We start from the raw sequence: 19705 nt of genomic DNA on the forward strand, positions 1-19705 counted from the left end.
ATCATGAAAAGGTGTATTTTATTGAATACTTTTATGTATCTCTGGTGACTCATGATTTTTAAAAATTATGAATATGATTAATGTTAAGTGTAAGTTTTTGCATATTGAACTATCCTTGTATTTCTGGAATAATTTCTATTTAGTATTGTGGATGGTTATTCTTTCAATATCCTGCTGGATTTGGATTCTATTTCCTTATATTTATTTAGGACTTTGCATTGATTTTCAGGTGGGTGACTGCATGCGCATTTGTGTATTTGCAACCTTGTGTGTGTTTTCTGTTTGGATTTTGATACATATTATTCTATTTTGTCTTCATGAAAAGAATTTGGAAACTTTTCTTTTCCTATGGTCTTAAACAATTTAAAGTGTATTGAAATTACCTGTTCCTTAATTGTTTGGTAGAATTCTCCTTTGAAACTCTGTAGGCCTGTATTTTCCTGAGCAATTTGACGACTTCCTCTATACCTTTTGTGCCTTGTTTAGCTTTTCTATCTCTTCTGGTGTCGCTTTTGGCAATTGATATATCCCTAAAAACTAACCATTTAATCGAGATTTTCTAATTTATTTGCTTGGAGTTGAACCAAATAATCTTTTTTCCTTGGTATCTGTGGTTATTTCCTCACCATTTTAAGATGTTTTGATTAAAAAATATGTTGAAAATATTCTAAAGAATTTCTTTTTTATAAATATGATGTAAAGGAGGATATTTTTATTAAAACTTGAGTTATTCTTAAGATAACTATTGTAAAGGTCAGAACTTGAGATGAAACATTTCCTTTTTGGTCACTCTGTTCTCTTTTAACAGGCCCTGAAGAGGAAAATGAGGAGGACCCTCAACTCGAAGGCAGAGATCCTGATGTTTGGCACGTTGGTTTCAAGATCTCGTGGGACATAGAGACCCCTGGTTTGGCAATACCCCTCCACCAAGGAGATTGCTATTTTATGCTTGGTAATTAGCTGGATCAAAACTTTGCTGATGCTCTGTTGTCTAAAGTTTAGATTACTGGGTACATATTTTGAATATATTTTTTGAAATATGTTTCAAGTATTTTACAGTGATAGTGAAACTTCTACATGTAATTATGTAACTAGTCTTTTTGGTTTTTTTTTTGAGATAATGCTAATTTTTCAAAGTTGTTTTTCTTTTCATTCTCAGTGTTTACGGAGTTCCCTAAATGTGCTAAACAATTTTCAGGACTCCTCATCAGAGCTACTAAGTCATTGAAATCAACTTAGTGTGAAGTTGTTTGTTTTTAATTTTTTAAAAAATTTTTTTATTGGGGAATATTGGGGAACAGTGTGTTTCTCCAGGGCCCATCAGCTCCAAGTCATTGTCCTTCAATCTAGTTGTGGAGGGCGCAGCTCAGCTCCAAGTCCAGTTGCGGTTTTCAATCTTTAGTTGCAGGGGGCTCAACCTACCATCCTATGTGGGAATTGAATTGGCAACCTTGTTGTTGAGAGCTTGACTCTAACCAACTGAGCCATCCAGCCCGCCCCCTCAGTGTGAAGTTTTAAAAATAGTTCCCTGTTGATATAAATTCTCACTGAGGAGGTTTTTTTTCCTTTTTCCTTTTTTTTTTTTCTTTCTTTTTTCAGTTTTGAATTTAGTTTCTTCTCAAGAACAGCTGACCTGATAACAGGGCTTTTCTCTGCACTTGTCATTTAGTTCTTTGGGAAGCAGTATTTCAGCTGTGGGTAAGCCAGCTGAAGCTGTGGGGTTTGTGGGGCTTTGTTTTTCCTTATTTGCTCTAAGTTTTTTGTTTTGTTTTTGGACTTTCCTACTTCTTTTCTGATGTACAGAGAGTATACCAACAGCATCCGTTCTTACTCATTAAGCATCTCAGGATTTGCTCTCTCCTTGGCGATAGCTCCTGGTTATTCAGGGTTTGTTTCACTCTTACCTGGGGGTTCTTTCTACTCATGTGTTGGTTTTAGAGCTGATAAGCACCAAGACTCAAAGCAAGTATTTATTACAAGAATTATTTCCCAATTGAGTATTTGTAGTACATGCTCTGTATGCTGCATGAGGTTCTGAAGGAGACATTGGGAATGGAGAAAACTTCTAGGAATTCAGTTTGCAAGTTCAGCCATTACGTCATTAAGCACTTTCCAAATTTCACTCATTTCCACATCAGCTCCGACGTTCTTGCCATATCCCTGTGCTACCTTACTGTCACTTACATAATATTTCTAAATAAACTCACCTTTTCCCTTTTACTGGAATGAATTCATTTTAGTAGATTTTATATTTCTATGTTAAGTGGAAAACCAGTATCGCTTGGCATAATTAGAAGAGTTTTATAGAGAAAGTAAAACAGTGTTAAGTGCCTGCAACCTTTTTTTTTCCTGCTGAAGGTCCTGCTTCTGAGTCCTCTTCTGGTTTTGTTAAAAGGAGAGCTTAGTAACTGTTAGAGAGGTATCCACTGTATAATGGTACCTCCCTGAGATGTCCTGCTTGTTAGCAGGAAGGTTGAAAGGTCATTTTGTAGGGAATGACTTTCTCACAGTGTGACTCCTTGGTACTTAATATTGTGTCCCTTTGTCGCTTAAATTCTCACCGGCTGATTCCTGCATTTGTTGAACAGGCTTGAAGGAAGCCCTAAATCTCAGTGCCTTCCATCTGCACGTGGCCTTACAGTTTACACATCACTTTCCCGTAAGCTAGCTCATCCAGTCTCCAAGCAGCCTTTGAGCCACCGGGCGCATGCAGATTGTTCTTTTCTTAAGTAATTGCCTAAGGTCACTCAGTACAAGGCAGAACAGGGACCAGGATGGGTTCCAGGGTCTCTATACAGATGGCCCCTGACTTAGGATCGTTCGACTTACACAATTTTTTGACTTTACAATGGTGCGAAAGTGGTGTACATTTCAGTAGAAACCGTACTTGGATTTTGATCTTTTCGCGGGCTAGCGATGTGCGGTGACACTCGCTCCCTGATGCTGTGGACAGCGGCAGCAAGCCACGCCTCCCGGTCACCCAGGCGACCACAAGGGTAAACAACCAATACTCTGCAGTGTACACTGTGTGAGACGATTGGCTAATGTAAGTGTTCTGAGCACGTTTATAGTAGGCTAGGTTAAACTGTGAGGTTCGGTAGGTGAGTTTATTAAACACATTTTCAACTTCCGATCGGTTTATTGTGACGTAACCCCGTCGTAAGTCATGGAACCTCCGTAAAGCGTTTTTCCTCCCGCTAAGGGATCATTCAGACTTGATCCCTATACCCTGAAATCTCTGTGTGGGAATGTTTTTAGGTTAAATTCATGTCTTCCTCTGCCTCTCCCCGGCCTCGGATACCAAGTTTCTATTCTGAATTCTCTGCCCCATTGTTGAGTATCGTCTGTAGGTAAAACAGGTACCGTGTTTCCCCGAAAATAAGACCTAGCCGGACAGTCAGCTCTAATGCGTCTTTTGGAGCAAAAATTAATATAAGATCCGGTCTTATTTTACTATAATGTAAGACCGAGTCTTACATAATATAAGACCTGGTCTTATATTAATTTTTGCTCCAAAAGACGCATTAGAGCTGATTGTTCGGTAGGTCTTATTTTCGGGGAAACAGTATTATTTCATTTTTTAATGTACCACCCAGATACGGATATTTACCTTGAGGATTGATGGGTGTTCATTTCAGCCACTTAAACCACTTTCCTTTAGATACTTTGTTCAGGAGTTTCTATTAACAATTTGAATCTTTAAAAGACATGAGTCAGAATGGTGCCATTTTTGATAGCTTTGTTAATTTTCTGTATATAAAAGCAGTAAATACATACTGTAAAAGTTCAGCTACCTTTCATTTATTTATTAACATCTCGTGTTCTTTTCTGATTTGAAAAGTAATGTATTCTCACTGTAGAGAAAAGAAACTGAAAAGTCTGAAATGAAAATATAAAAGTCCGCTTCATGCCTGTTTTTGTATATTCCTTTTCAGTCTTTTTTCCTACACATATATACGTCTGGAATGATAGTGATATGCAGATAACAACCACATTTATTGGGGAGTAACAACAAGTCAAGCATTCTTTTAATCTTTTAAATAACCCTAAAAGTAGTGTTAGCTATATTGCAAAAGAAAAGATCAAGGTTAGAGTGATGTAGTTACTTAGCTATGGTTACACAGCTGAGAACAAGCATGGATTGGAACTTGGCATTTTGTTCCACTGGGACTCTGCCACCCCATGTCGGGCCATGCCTCCTCACCCCCCTTGGTGCTGGCCCCTGCTGTGGGCTTCTACACGCCCCCTCTCCCTCCCTCAGCATTGATGCTCGACCTCACCTACAGGCTTTAGGACTACATTGCTCAGGAAGGGGAAAAAAAGAGGATGACACACAGTCCATTTGTTTCTTTTCAATTTCTTTTTAAAGTTAAGTTTTTATTCTTGCCTCTGAAATAGATTAATAATGAAAATATTAGCTAATTACATTGTCCTTTTGGATATTTATATTTTGAATATTTGTATTTTGAATATTTTGTTATAGTGCATATACATTTTTAAATACATATTGGGTCCCTTTAGCTATTATAGGTGATAATACTTCTAAGTGAGTGTTACTATTTTATAGGCGCTAATATCCAAGACATACTATCTGTTCCTGATTTCCTAACTCCTGCCTTCAGATATAGGTGAAACAGCTGGTACCCCACAAACGGGCCAAGCACAGCACAATGTACCCACAGTTTGCATTTAGAATATATTTTCTTACTAAGATGTCATATTGAATTTCTAAAATGAATTTTCCTCCGTCTCCTCTTAAACAAAACAAAACAAAAATGAAAGCAACCATAGTCAAATGCTCCCTTTTCTCTTGACTCTGGAAAATCCAAGTCCTCTAAGGAGCTCTGTGGAAGGACCTCGGCCCAGTGCTGATATCTGAAATCTGAACTTCATAGCACTTTTGAAAAGGAAACAGTTTAGCTCAATTTATAATAATATATTGGTCTGCAGAGGAAGTGCAGACTGAACCCTGCTGTCTCAAGTAAATACTCCAGGGGTGTCTGATGGGGGACTTGTCGGGTGCCTGTAATAAATCCACTGCCTGTGGGAGTGACTGAAGGCCCTGCTGGCAATGCCTGAGGACACGCTTAACTGGGGTTGTCACGGTTTTACTTTTAAATTGGAATCTTTGCCCTAATCTCAGAGTTAGACATGACCAGATTTGCAAACAGATTTACAATTTTCACTAATTTTCCAACCAGGACTTCAAAACACACTTAGAGGAAAAAAATATACTCTGGTCTTTTTCAGAGTAGGATGATTTACTTTGCCACAGATGTTTTCCATAGACTGAATGTAACCTGGGAGTTAGGGACTTAAAAGTGCTTGGAGACAAACTATGGGTTTTTCTTTTTTTTTTTTTTAGTGGAACAGATTATGCAGTTCAAGGGACATCAACCAAATTATGTTTCTTAAGCAGGAGCCGGGTGTGGAGGTGGGGTGTTTCAGGACAAAGGTGAATACTAGGTAAACAATTGGGGCACCCCCACCATTCCCCCCACCCCCTACCGCTTAATTTATTATTATTACTTTTTACATGTCACTGTTCATGACTCTGTTCTCTCTGGTGTCTTTACTTTTGTTACCTTAAATCCAACCGAACTCATTTTCAAATATCTGGTGTTACTATAACAATCAGTTATTTCAAAGTTACGGGTGCCCAGTGAAAATTCCACTGCAAAAAAAGAGAAAGCAATGCAAATCGAAATGCATAATATTTGTTTGTTTTGGTTTTGCTTTACCTCACCAACAGTTTGGGGTAAAACCCTGAACAGGCCATGGGTTCTGTGTCAGGTGACCAGGTTCCGGACTCACTGCACTGTTGTTGCCTTTCTGAGTCTCTGCCCCCGGCCGACTAGTGGGCATGATGCTTGCTTTCCAGGGTCATTGTGAGGCCTAGTAATAAAATGGGCGGGAAAGGGTGCTGCGAACGGCGATTGAATGTGGGGACGGATGATGAAGACTGGGCGGGCCCGGGCCATGGTTATCCGAGAACCAGTGAGGCGAGGGGGTGACAGAAGAGTGCCGAAGGCTGCATTCTTATCCCGCTTCCTGCCCCACGTTTTGCTGGCTTTGCACCGAACTATTCCATATATATTTCCGTAGCTCATGAAGGAGCTATGGGAAAGGGAAATCTTACTCATCGATTCTTGAGGCTGCGAACAGTTCACATGTGGCCATGGTTGAACCAGAGCTCTTGGTAACCACAGTCTTAACCCTGGTTGAGGCTGAACTGACGGTCTGCCCAGGAGCTTTTTCTAGATGGGGTGCATGGTATTTGTAATACCTGCGACTCAGAGCCGCAGGACCCGGAGTGCTGGGAACCTTTGCTGGGCTCCAGCCTGAAAACAGGGCATGCTTCTCTTTGGGGCAGCAAGAGCCACTCTGCTTGGTCAGTTGCCCTCCGAGCAGGAAGAACAGACACCTCTAGGAGTTTAAAGTGTCTGAACTGAGGCTCCTCGGGGACTTGACTTTGAGACTGTGGTATCTTAGTAAATCCTCCAGGTGTGCCTCCATCCTGCCCTGTTTTAGACGTTTTATTCGAAGGAAAAGGCTTTTGTTATTTTTTTTTCCTCTGACCCCGCTCCCTTCCTCCCCCAACCTCTGACTGACCAACTGAAGTAAAAAGTACCTGTAATTTATGGCTTAATCATAAATTCTAAATAATTATACTTTATTACCTCTCATGGGTCTTGAAAGGTAGGTGCCATGTTCTGCTTTCTGCCAAGGCCAGGGAATAATAATACAGAAAGAGTAATAAATTATAACTTCAGGCTGCAGTCGGTAAGCTTGAGGAATTGCCATTTAAGTGGAAAGCGCTTGAACAGCCAAATGAGCACCTGTCATGTTTATTTTCACTTTGAGAAGTAGAAACATGACAGTCCAGTTTCAACTGCTTGTCCAGTGTGAACTTCCGGCGTTCTCTTACCTTCTCGGCAACTGCACTGTTTGCTTCTGCTACTCGCTTTTGGCAGGGTGAGGATGCGTCTCTCTTCCTGAGACTTTCTGCCCCCAGATGCTGACATTTTCAAACTTGCAGTTTTGGACCTGATGCCTGGTTTGCTTTTGTTTTGTATTCAGGAGAGTTCGGGAGAGGGCATGGCTTGTGGAATATGCTCTTGAGGCTAGGAACCTGAGTGTATTCCTAGGTAGTTGAAAGGATTTGCCCACCTCTTATGCTTTCTCACCATATCCAGTCTTTTTGCTTAGGTCTGTGTCATTTTGTCTTGAACTTTAATTGAAACGCATGGCATGAGTACCTGCTGAGGGCCAGGCACGTTTCTGGAGGCTTTGATATATTTTATTTGTTTCTCAGAACCAGCCTATCAGGTACTGTGTTTCCCCGAAAATAAGACCTAGCCGGACCATCAACTCTATTGTGGCTTTTGGAGCAAAAATCAATATAAGACTGGGTCTTAATATAATATAATATATAATATAATATAACATAATATAATACCGGGTCTTATATTAATTTTTGCTCCAAAAGATGCATTAGAGCTGATGGTCCGGCTAGGTCTTATTTTTGGGGAAACACGGTAGGTACTCCTCCCCCTCTGATCTCCACTTTTTCCCAGAGAAGAAGATTGATGGATATGTGGGATTGACTGCTAGTGGATACAAGGTTTCTTTTAGGGCTATGGAAATGTGCCTCGAGTAGTTTGTGGTGATGGTGGCACAATCCTGTAAATATACTACAATACAGTGAAATGTATACTTTCAATGAGTGAATTGTTTGGTGTGTGAATTCTATCTCAGTAAAGCTCTTTTAAAAAAGGAAATTGATGCTTAGAGAGGTAAAATAACTTGTTCAAAGTGACATACTTAAGTGGAGCTTCTGTTTGAATCCAGGTTTTTCTGGGACCAAAGCAGTTGTTACTTCCATTGAGCTTATCTCTGCTAATTACCGTCATGGAATCTTTTGTCTTTAAAAATGTGGAGAAAAAAATAATTCAACCATGAATAGATAAATACACATATATTCTCACCATGAACGATTCAAACAATATGGAAGTATATAGAATACAATGTAGAAGTATTCTTTTACCTTCCTTTCCTATCTGGTCCATTTGTAAGTATTAACATCAATATAATTATGTTAATTTATGTACATATATGTTGCTGTTGCTTTTAAAAACACACGGAAGGGACTTTATTATATATATTACTATACTCGTTGTATGTCCTGGAGATCTTGTCATGTAAGTATCTTATTCATCTTGTTATTGGTATTACAAAACTAATATATGTACGAGGAAATAAAGATTCACACAGTTGAGGATCTGAAATGGAAAGTGAAAAACACTTTGCCACCTACCCCAAGTTCCATTTCTTAAAAGTAACTAATTTTCACTGTATTTGCATTATATTCTTTAAAGGGTTAGCTCCTCAACTCTTAAACATATGCTTAATACTTCTGTTTCTTCATCGAACATCTTTAAGTTCATCAGTTTTTCCGTTAAGAAAAAATGTGGAATTGGCTGTCTTACACTTTCTCACTCTGGCTAACTTTTGTTAGTTAACATTTAGTTTTGTTTTTCGTTAACTTTATAACCAACATATAGATACTCTCTCTTGACGTTCAGTATGTACGATAGGGAATTAAAGTTCTCTTTCAGCCATATCATTACTTTCATATTTTTGAAGTTTATAACGTTTACATGCTTATCTGTAATTTTGATAAACCTACCATGCTTTTGCTGTACCATGATTATGAATTTTGAAAGTCAGTACATAACAGTGCGTATGTATGTGTTATTTATTGCAGGACCAAATAGAATGACCGGATAATCCACTGTGATCACTAAACCCATGTCAATGGAAAGGGAAAGCTGTCAGTGTAAGGTCGAGATGATCCTTTATCAAAGGCTCAGAAGCATGCTCCATTTTAGCTTTGAACCATGACTTTCTTGTGTAGCGCTCCCTCTCCCCCAGGAATTCATAGATGCCTTTCTTTATTCTTATTGATAGAAGAATCAAGCTATAGTGATATCTCTACGCCAGTAGATGTTTTGTCATACTATCTATTTAATATTTTGGTAAGTACTGAGTTCTTCAAACTCACCTGGCACAGTTATCATACTGAGATTTCGTCTCATTTCACTCCTTTGCTAATTCCATTTACTTGGGTCCCATGTCTTCCTCTTTCTTGGAATTTTCTAAAAATGCCTTCTAGCTACAATATTTTACATTCCTAAAAATTTGTAACCTCTCCAGCACCTAATACAATACTTTGAACATGGTAGGTTCTTTAATAAATATTTATTGAGTTAATGAGCGAATGAATAAACCAAGGATTGGCTCTTTTTTTTTTTTCTTCTCATTTCATGGCATTATGTCTTGGCCATATAGCAAAAGGAAATATTTATTCTGTCTTTGAAAGCTCTTGGCTGCAAAAGGTTTTGAAATCCCTTCCCCAAACAGATGGCCCATTCATCTAATACTTGGATCTCTAAAGATACCTTTTAGACTCTTCCGTGGCACTCTGTTCCTTCAGTGACCATGCTTTGGTTCTCTGTTTCTAGTCCAAATACCCATGTGACGTCCTAGCATTTTCCAAATTGACACAGTGCCTGGATCAATCGGTACATTCTGTTTCAAATCTTTTATAAGAAAGCCACCAAAGTTAACAAAAATGCTGGTTTCTTTTAAGCTGAGGAGGGATGTGTTACTGTGAATTGTGAGATCCTTCTATTCTTCCACGTTTCCTTCAGTCAGAATCCTGCTGTATTGGGGTAATTCCGCCTCTGGGTTGGGTTAGTGGAGTTTTTTCCCTTTGGCTGACAGTCTTACTATACCGTCTTTGCCTCTCTATCTACATAACATAGCAAGAGCTGTGGAAAAGAATGTTTCAGGCGTTTAATTTGATTGCATATCCTGTGTGTATGCTTTGCCATTTCTGTCACGACAATGGAAGAAGGACCGTGAATGATGCATTTTTTATTTTATTTTTTTAAATTAATCCTTGTTGAAACTTTGAGCCCAGAACTAGACCAGGAGTGAATTTGTCTTTCCTGAATCAGTCCCTACAGCAGATGTCAAGGCCAGGCTGTGTGCCCCATGATGGAAGATTAACTAAACTCTTCCTGTGGAATAATTCTTCTAGGCTCAGTAAACATTTAAAAATGTTTAAAAACATATAAATTATAGTCCTTGGTCAATCTATTGTAGTGTCTTTGACCTAAAATCGGCACTTTTTCCCTTGTCTTTGTTCACACTGTTCCCGCTCCTGGGTCATGCTTTTCCCTTTATCTAGGTGTATGTATATCTCACCTGTTTAGGGGCGACATTAAAAAAATTTAATACCCGCAATGCAGGGGCACCAACCAACTAGTACAGATGCCGTAACCCTCTTCCCCCGTTGCACTATAGTGTTTGATACAGAAGTCTTATCTACTAGAGCCAGGCTTTTAGAGAGCCAGTACTATATTATATATATTCTCGTATAGCGCACAGCACTCAGTGCCTTGTACATAAAAGGAACTTACCGCATATTGGTAAAGAACATCTTTTTTTCCTTCCTCGGTATTAGCTAGCAACCGTAGCCATCTTCCTTAATTGCCAGTGGAAAATGAGATGTGAGATAGGGGTGACTAAAGAGGGGAGTCAAAAATTATATGACAGAACAGAACGTAGAGTTTTAAGTGGTTGCTTCCGTGTTGTTCATCAACTTTATATGGAAAGTTCTGGTCCCTGCAGTTTGTTGGGGGTAATGGGCAGAAGGAAGTGATGGCTCTGCGTAGACGAAGCGGGGACAGAAGGAAACTACTTCATTCAAGTTGTGTGGCAACGTAAGCCTCTGTCCCTTCTCATCGTTTCATTCCCCCTGTCCCGTTCGCCCTCCTGTCTGTCTCTTGGGGATAGTTGCAGCCTGGAAGAGTAAAGGTAGCCCTTGCCCTGGTGGGGTTAACGTTCTTTCTGCATATTTAGAAAGCAAAAATGAATGATTAACCTCAAGAATCTATTCTCTTCCCAACCCAACGACAGACTAAGCATTCCATACAAGTTAATTTAAACAAAAGAGGGGGGAAGCTGTGTACCCTGAGGTCATCTTCACCTCGGTACTTGTTTTTATACAAGAGTTTTCCCTCCCACGGAAAATCGTATTTGGGGGAAGGTTTACCAACGAAAACTTCTCCCGCCTTCACTGATGGCTGTGAGCCATTGTCTTTATTTGGGGAGTGAATACCCAAATAAAAGAGTGAATACTCTTTTCTGAACCTCTCCTCAGTGACTGTCTCCCTTTGGATCTTTCAAAAATAGTGATACTTACTGTTTTGTTTTTCATTGCTAAGTACAAACGTAATAATACATAACATGAAGTCGAAGATGCCATCACTTTTCAGAAGTTGTCCAATTTCGGAGATGCTAAATATGAAGAAAAAATGTGTGCCTTGGAAGTGATGAAATATGGTACAGGCTCTTTGTAGAGAACTTACAGACTATCAAAGTAGATAATAAAAATGCATAGTAATATCACCATACAGCAATAATATAATTTATAACTATTTGGTCTAATTCCTTCTAGTGTTTCTTTCTGTATAGTGGGAATATATGTTTACTTCTTTTTCGAAAATATCATATTAGATACGACATTTTGTATCTGGTTTTTTAAAAAATAGTTTTGTATCTTGAACATGTTTTCTTCTTAAGTACTCCTTGAAAGTGTTTTTTTTCTTCAAATGTGGCTTCAATATTAACCACCTCTTTTTGGTCATTTCATTCATTTCCAGTGTTTGGATATTATATGTATTGCTCCGGTGGCCATCTTCTTACATCTGTTTTTGTCTGCATCTATTCTTGAGGAAAAATTGCTAGAAGTGGAGTATCTGGGTTAGAGTGGAGGGTGTGGATATTTTAAAACTGTACTTACTATACTGTCAGACTGTTGTATAGAAAGACTGTTCAATTTCCTTTCTCACCTGCAATGCGGTTATCAGTTACTTTTACTTTTACAGATTGTCTTTTCAGTTACTCTTTACCTCATTCACCCTAGACAAGGCTGGGCACTACAATTTAAAAATGTTTTTTGCCAGTGTAATGGGTGACCATAACATGCTGCCTCGTGTAAATGGCATTTCTTTACATATTGATGAGGTTGTGCATTTTCCACGTTTGATGGCCATTTGTATACTTTTTTCTGTTGCTGTTCATTGGCTGATCATTTTGCCCATTCTTCTGTTGAATGTTTTTCTTGATATTAACTCTCTTCAACTCTTCTGCTCACTTCCTAGGTATTTTTTAAATACACCCTTTTGGATTTTTGACTTAAATTTTTAATATATTATTGTTTTAGGCAAAGCATCTTTACTTTCAGTATTATTTTCCTATACTTGAATTAACTTAAATAACTGTATTTGAAATAATTTGACTACTTTTATGCTTGCCAGTAGTCTTTTTATACTGTAGTTTTAATTATTTTGACTGCTCCCCTGGTCAGCTAAAGTGTAGGTTCTAACAATTTTTTCATGAAGTCTTATGGCAGCATATTCTCTGAGTAGTTGCATGATCTGAGTGGTTTTCTTTTCCTGAGTGGTTTTTATTAGTATCTCTTTGAATAGCTATAGGATTCTTGACTAACAAAGTTTCCACCTTAAAACTCCAGATGTTGTCCATTGACCTCTGATATTATATATTAGGGAGGTGTCTGAGGCCATCTTCATTTTGATTCTGTTGCGGTAAATTATGCTTTCTCTTTGCACATTTATACTTTATATTTAATATTTGAATAGAATACGTTTATGTACTTGGTGAACCATTTTGTGGTGCAGACACAGGCCTTTACACACCTTTGGAAAATATTCTTGTATTGTTTTTTTGATTGTTCTCGCACTTTCTGTTTTCTTAGATGCTTGTTATATGTATTTTGGCTTCTAGAATCTGTCTCTCGTGTCTTCTCTTTTCTGTCACTAATTTTCATTTTTCCCTCTGAGTTCTAGGAGAGTTTTTTGAGTTCGCCTCACCTCAGTAATTTGGTTTTTGTGTAGCAGGCGTTTTGTTGTTCACTCCACCCACCATCATTTTACATGAAACAATACGATGAAAAAAATAATTAACTGCGAGCAACGTTTCCTGATCTCATACTGTCCCGTCTTCATGGCTAATTGCCTCATTTTCACAGATACCGTGCTTTGTTGAATGAGGTATCTTCTCAAAATATTAAGACTGATTGATAATAAAACATGTTTTCTGTCATTTTGAGTAAAACTTTTTCAGAAGAGACCGTTTCCATCAAAGCGGTTTCTTTCTGTGGAACTGCAGTACTTTCGCTTGAGTCCAGCGATTCGTTCTTGTCTGTTTCTCCTTGTAGAAAGAGGACTAGTACTGGCTTTTGGTCAAATAGGTGCTGAGATTGTTTCCGTGAAAACTTAGCAGAGATTGCTAGCCAAATCCTTCACTTGAAGGAAGAAGGGAGAAAATGGGTCCTCACAGGGCGAGAGAAGCGATTCGACAAACTGGAGTGAGTAACTAGCTTTTGTCTTTGTGGGGTGTAGATTACTGCATGCAGTGTGAGCAGACCATGGCAGCTTTGGCCTATCCATAGCGTACTGCTTGCCCCGCTTTCTTACGTCCCCAGGGCCTGGTTCTTTTCTGAAAGTGGCTCCTTTGGCCAGAACACATCCTGAGGTCTCTGAGTACCACAGGTTGTGTGTATTTCGTGCCGCCCTGCAGAGGCAAGAGGCTACCTTCTGGGCGCCCCATAACCTCTCACCGTCTGCCCTTCACCTTCTGAGTTAGGGGCGAGCTCTACTCTCAGGATCTGCTTGATACATTTCTCAGAATGCAGCTCTTCCAGAGTAGACGGTTGTGTGTCAACCTTCTTTAACCTCATCCTATCTTTACTGTGTCCAGCACAACTCCTTGCAGTGTCTGGCTTATCGAGCACCTTTCCCAAATCCGTAGTGCTGAAAGAAGTTTCGATCCCATTTAATATTTCGTTGATCGTCTCCTTGGGAATCTAGGAATGGGGCAGCCAGAGGCCTGAGTTTATATGGACATCTTGCTGGGAAGTTTCCCTTCCCCCCTTTCACTGGCTGTTGAATTCTGAAAATGATCTCAGTCATGGATGTCTCCACATCTAGGAAAAATAAGGTCATAAATATTAAGATTGAGGGATGAGAACGGACAGGTGAGTAAGAACGCAAAGCTTCAGTGATTGTGTGACACTGGGAAGATTGGATTTCAGTATTGGGCTTATTTAGCTCAGAAAGGCTTACTGAGTCTTTAGCAAAGCTCTTGATTGTTACTTTAAGAAATTTGGGGTGAAATAGCCCTAGCGACACACTGAGCCGCAACACCGAGGAAGTAACGGCTGGGTTAAATGGAGAGGGGCCGACTGTTGGGGTTTGTCCGTAGGGAGGTGTCTCAGGATAAGGGACTTCAGTGTTTAAACCAGGAAAGTCCTGGGTATGAATCGGTCACTGTAGCGTAAATGACGCCTTTGCATCTGTGGTCTTTTATATACAAGATGACATTTCATGCTGCATTGCGTGTCTGGAGCTCTGGTCCCCCGCTGATGGAGCACGCAGCACTGAGCCAGCTCACTGTGAGCCTCAGCTCGTTTTGTTTTTGGTGAATACATTTCATTCTACAAGCTCCGATTCCACTTGAATCTAGAGCCAGTCCATTTTTAACTACATTCTGAGATAGCTGTGGCAAACAGCCACTCTTTAATGTTTTCTGTCTAAAAATTTATTCAGAGTCGTCTTTTAAAGCTAGGAATGTCTTTTTAGTACATCCTTTGACAAGGACAATCCATGGAGCTCGAGCCATATTTATAGACTTCGGGTTTTAGATAAATGAGATGCTCTTAAAGGAAAATTACAGGGGTCTTTCTAAGAGTCATAAAGGATTAGAGACAGTTGGGAGCAATTTCAAAAAGAGTTGTTTCATGAGAGAGTTGCCAAGGATTTCCATAAATACGGTACAAGCCTGAGTGTTACCTGAAATGCCGTGTTCTCCACTTGACCTGCGTCAGGTTTAGCCGCCCTCCCTCTGTGGAACAAAAGCACTTCACAGATCTGTTCATTAAGATGATTGTTTCTCCTTATGATGTCTCTGGGTCCTATTATTGATGGCGTAGGAGCAGTTAGACTTTTATTTGAGTAGGTAAAGATGAGACTGGCATTTATGTCTGTCTTAGAAATTGTTTCAAACCTATATGGGAATCTGGCCTGGGGGAACCTCCTCCAACCTCCACTTGTTTGTTTGACTCTGAAGCCCCCTGTAGACAAAACCGTCTGGACCAGCCCAGAATTCTGGAATGTCCTGAATGAGCTGGAGAAGAGAGTGGCATCCAGCCTTCCTCAGGCCGTAGCCCCACTTCTGAGCCCTGGCCTGCAGAGACTGGGTCAGCTTCGCTCCTGTTTGTTAGCCTTCCTTGTCGCCTTTGTATTTGCATTTCAAACTCCAGATATATCCCTGATGTCATCATCCCCACCTTTCATTGCATTTTAAAAATACTGTTTATGCAATCTCCTAATGTTTTGTGACTTACTCACCATTATCAGTTGTTCCTGCGAAAACCCACAAAGTTGCTCTTTGTTTCTCTCTTTCCCTCACTTCAGGTATCCAGTCTGTTAGCAGATCCTATTGTTTTCCTCTAAACTCTGAATCCGGTCACAGCTCACCATATCCCCTCACCGTGTCACTGTCAACTCCTGCTGCATGGATTCCTGCAACAGCTTCCTGACTGGTCTTCCTGCTTCAAATCGGGGTCCCTTTCAGTCCTCTCTCTTTTCTGTAAAGCTGCCACAGTGGCCTATGTTAAACTTAGATCACAGTTTTTCCCTGCTTAAAATTTTCTAAAGGCTTCCCACGTTGCATCTGTAATAAAACCCCAAATTCCTACCACGACCAACAGAGATGTCCCGAATCTGTACAACTTCCTGTCTGCATCTCGCCCACCAGGCTATGCTCTCGCTGGTCTGCCTTCTTTCTCGAGCACAGCAAGCTCATGCCCACTTCCATGCTTGGCTCTCTCTGTTTCCTCTGCCTAGACGTCTCTCCTCCCAGAACTTGGCATCACAGGCTCCTCACCGCAGATCTCCTCTCAGCTTCCATGTCACCCGTGCAGGTTGTGTATGAAGGAGTACACTATTTCGTTGTGCCCCTGCTGACTCTTAACGCTTGTTAAATTATCCTTTATTTTCTCCATAGCACTTCCCATCTGAATTTCTTGTCTGTATCTTCTCCATTGTAACCTAACCGCCACGAGAGAAGAGACATTGTTTTGTTCACTGTGCCTAACAGTTGCTTCCCCAAATATGAAATTAAGTAATGCAAATAAGAGTTTTCCTTTGCTGTGAAAACACTCAGGGCGAATAACTTTGTAAAGTTATATAACTGCGTGTGAGTATATCACTGGTCTTAAGAGGGGGAGGTAGGCAGTCTTAGAGATGTTTTCCGAAGACTTTTCAGTTGATACTGAAAAAAAAAAATAAAGATGATTTTTTTTAGAGCAGTTTTAGGTTCACAGCAAAATGGAGCAGAAAGTACAGAGAGTTCCCGTCTACCCCGACCCCACTGTTCTTCCCACTGATAGAAACATCTCCACCAGAGTGGGACATTTTTTACACTCAGTGAACCTACATTGACATGTCATTATCACTGAAGTCTATATTTTACATTAGAGTTCACTCTTGGTGTTGTATATTTTATAGATTTTAAAAATGTATTCTGACATTTATCTACCATTATTGTACCATACGGAATAGTTTCATTGCCTTAAAAATCCTCTGTAATCCTGTTCATCCTCTTCCCTCTACCCCCAACTCCTGGCAACCACTGATCTTTTTACTGTCTCCATAGTTTTGTCTTTTCCAGAGTGTTGTACAGTTGGAATCATATAGTATATGTAGCCTTTTCAGATTGTCTTCTTTCACTTCGTGATACACATTTAAGTTTTCTCATGTCTTTTCATGGCTTGATACCTCATTTCTTTTTAGTGCTGAATAATATTCCATTGTGTGAATGTGCCATAGTTTATATCCAGTTGTTGGATGATCTCTTTGAGTTCTTACGTCCTTATTGATTTTCTGCCTCATGATCTGTCCATTTCTGAAAGGGGATGTTGGTGTCTCCAACTACAATAGTGGATTTGTCCATTTTTCCTTGCTGTTCTATTATTTTTTTGCCTCACATATTTTGATGCTTTGTTATAAGGCCCATACACCTTAAAGATTGTTATGTTTTCTGGGAGAATTGACCCCTTTATCATTAGGTAATGCCTTCCTTTATTCCTGATGATTTTCTTTGCTTTGAAGTCTGCTCTAGTTAAAATTCATTTAGGTACTCCAGCTTTGTTTTAATTACTATTAGTATAGTAAAGGTTTCTTCAGCTCTTTACTTTTAATCTGTATTTGCCTTTATATTTAAAGTGAGTTTTTTGTTGACAAAATATAGTTGGCTCGTTTTTTTTCATCCAGTCTGACAATCTCTGTCTTTTAATTGGTGTATTTAGATCATGGATGTGTTTAAAGGTATTATTGATGTAGTTGGGTTAATATCTACCTCATTTGTTAATGCTTTTTATGTGTTGCCCTTGTTCTTTGTTCTTATTTTTCCTCTTTGGCCATCATTTCTTCGAATATTTTTTTCTGTCATCATCCATCCCCTGAGACTCAAATTACATTTATGTTAAACTGCATACTATTAGGTCATGAGTCTCATAGGTCATGGATGCTCTTTCATATTTTTTGTACCTCTTTTTTTCCTCTGTACGCTTCATTTTGGGTAGTTCCCATTTCTGTGTATTCTAGTTCACTGATCTTTTCTTCTGCAGTATCTAAAGTGCTGTTGAATTCATTCAATATGATATTTTCTTTCAGGTACTATGTTTTTCAAAAGTTCATTTTATTTCTTTATATATGTGTGAAAGACAGTAAAGATGTATTTATCTTATGTATTATTTACAGAGGGTGCCAAAAAATGTATACACATTTTAAGAAAGGAAAAAACTGTATTAAAATTGTAATATTCAGTATATACCGATAACAAAAGATGAATACAAGTCACATTTGACTACTACAATTACAAGAGGTGCTCAAAGTGGTTACCATCAGTGTAATTTTAATCCAGTTTTTTCCTTTCTTGAAATGTGTATGCATTTCTTTAGCACCCTCTGTATATTAAGAAGTCACCCTTCTTGGTATCTTGGTAAGAAGCTTCTGTTGCCTATATGGGAACTCTGTTGCTGGGGAACAGTCCTCTTCATTTCTCTTCTTTGTAATACAGGAAGTGATGTCCTAGTGGAGGTGATACAGATTTTGCCTGACATGTGGCATCATTTCTTAGAACACACAACAACTTGGCCATTGGTTTCTCTCCCACTGCATGTGGTTTTAGGCATATTCTTCAACCGATGAATTCACCACCTACTTCACTCTTGGGTTGTGAATCCATAAGCTTGAACTCTGTTGGGAGAGCCAGAGCTTTGCAACATGCTGAGTCGGTTGGTTTGTTGCCTGGAAAATTGTTAGGGCAAAATTGATAGTTTGATTGGGGAGAGAAAGACAGATTTTCGGATGAAAGATGTTCAACACCAAATAATGTGAAAGAATTTTGGCTTATTCTGAAGGCACAGGTAGAATTAGGTATATCAAAAGAAAGAAACAGAAGTTCAACCGATAAATAGTAAATTCCGTGACGAGTGGGTATCATAAGACTACAAATACGTAAGGTAACCATAGATCTTGTTTGCTAAGGACAGTACTGTTTTATACCTGTTGTCCTGGAATAATTATTAGTAAAATCCCCTTTCACTCTTGAAAGTGTCATGGTTTTGATGATCATTTTGTTTATAAAGAATGGTTTAAAGAATACAAAGCAATTGTTAGTTCCTTGAATTCCTATTGCCATTCTTCTTGAATGATGGATTTACTGTTTATTTTGTATTTTAGTTTAATAGTATATAGTGACTAATAAGTGTTAAGTATGTGTGTGGGTGTTTTTTTATTTTAATTTTTGGTATTTTTCCTGCAGATGATCTCAATGCCACCCACCAACACTGTGTTTTGGCTGGTTTACCACCTCGGTTTAGTTCCACCCACCGAGTGGCAGAGGTAAGTGTAAATAAAAATATGATTCAAACTTAATTGGATGTGGCAGAAGTGGTGGAATAAGCAATTTATCATAGAACTTTGGAAGAGTATTTGATAGGAAAATTGCTTCCATCTAACTTGACTTTAGCCTCTATTTACTTACATTTTTAGCTTTGAGTTGTGTTGGATAGTTTTAAAAAGTGTATTCACAGCGTGGGATAAGTATATTTTGCTTCTTTGGGGTTATGTTTCTTGGAGAAGGTAAATGCCGTTGGCATGTGTTGCTAGTTAGAGATTTTCTAAGGGGTTTGTATCTGTCAAGGTCAAGGGCAGGAGATGGCCAAGAGGAAATGGAACGGATTTGTGTGCTTGTGCATGTGTTAGCTGTGATTGGGCTCAGATGGCTGAGAATTTACATTTCCCTTAACTTTGGGTCAGGCTTCTGGGCATGTGAATGTGAATTAAGGAGAAAGTTACAGTGCTGCCAAAATCTTCTGAGCTCCCCAGTTGTGTTCATAACCCAGACTTTATTGCTAAATTCTGCCACCAGTTGGAGTGGCCGATGGTCAGCCCATTAGACTAGTTCAGTATGGAAACTCAAGAGATAAAGAAGACCCTTAGTAGTCACCTTGGGTTACTGTGTGCTCAGTTGGGAAGGAGTCCAG

General features: G+C 39.2%; 1 protein-coding gene across 2 annotated transcripts in view; it reads left to right on the plus strand.

Annotated features, from left to right (window-relative positions):
* Window positions 1–19705, plus strand: part of FTO (FTO alpha-ketoglutarate dependent dioxygenase) — a 341005-nt gene that overhangs the window by 117241 nt on the left and 204059 nt on the right. For both annotated transcript variants that reach the window (XM_033128825.1, XM_033128827.1), the window contains exons 4-5: window positions 809–952; window positions 18982–19061. In XM_033128825.1, the coding sequence (XP_032984716.1) occupies window positions 809–952; window positions 18982–19061 (224 nt within the window). The remainder of the gene's footprint in view (window positions 1–808; window positions 953–18981; window positions 19062–19705) is intronic.

Source organism: Rhinolophus ferrumequinum, chromosome 15 (genome assembly GCF_004115265.2).
Source record: "Rhinolophus ferrumequinum isolate MPI-CBG mRhiFer1 chromosome 15, mRhiFer1_v1.p, whole genome shotgun sequence".
Lineage (NCBI taxonomy): Eukaryota > Metazoa > Chordata > Mammalia > Chiroptera > Rhinolophidae > Rhinolophus > Rhinolophus ferrumequinum.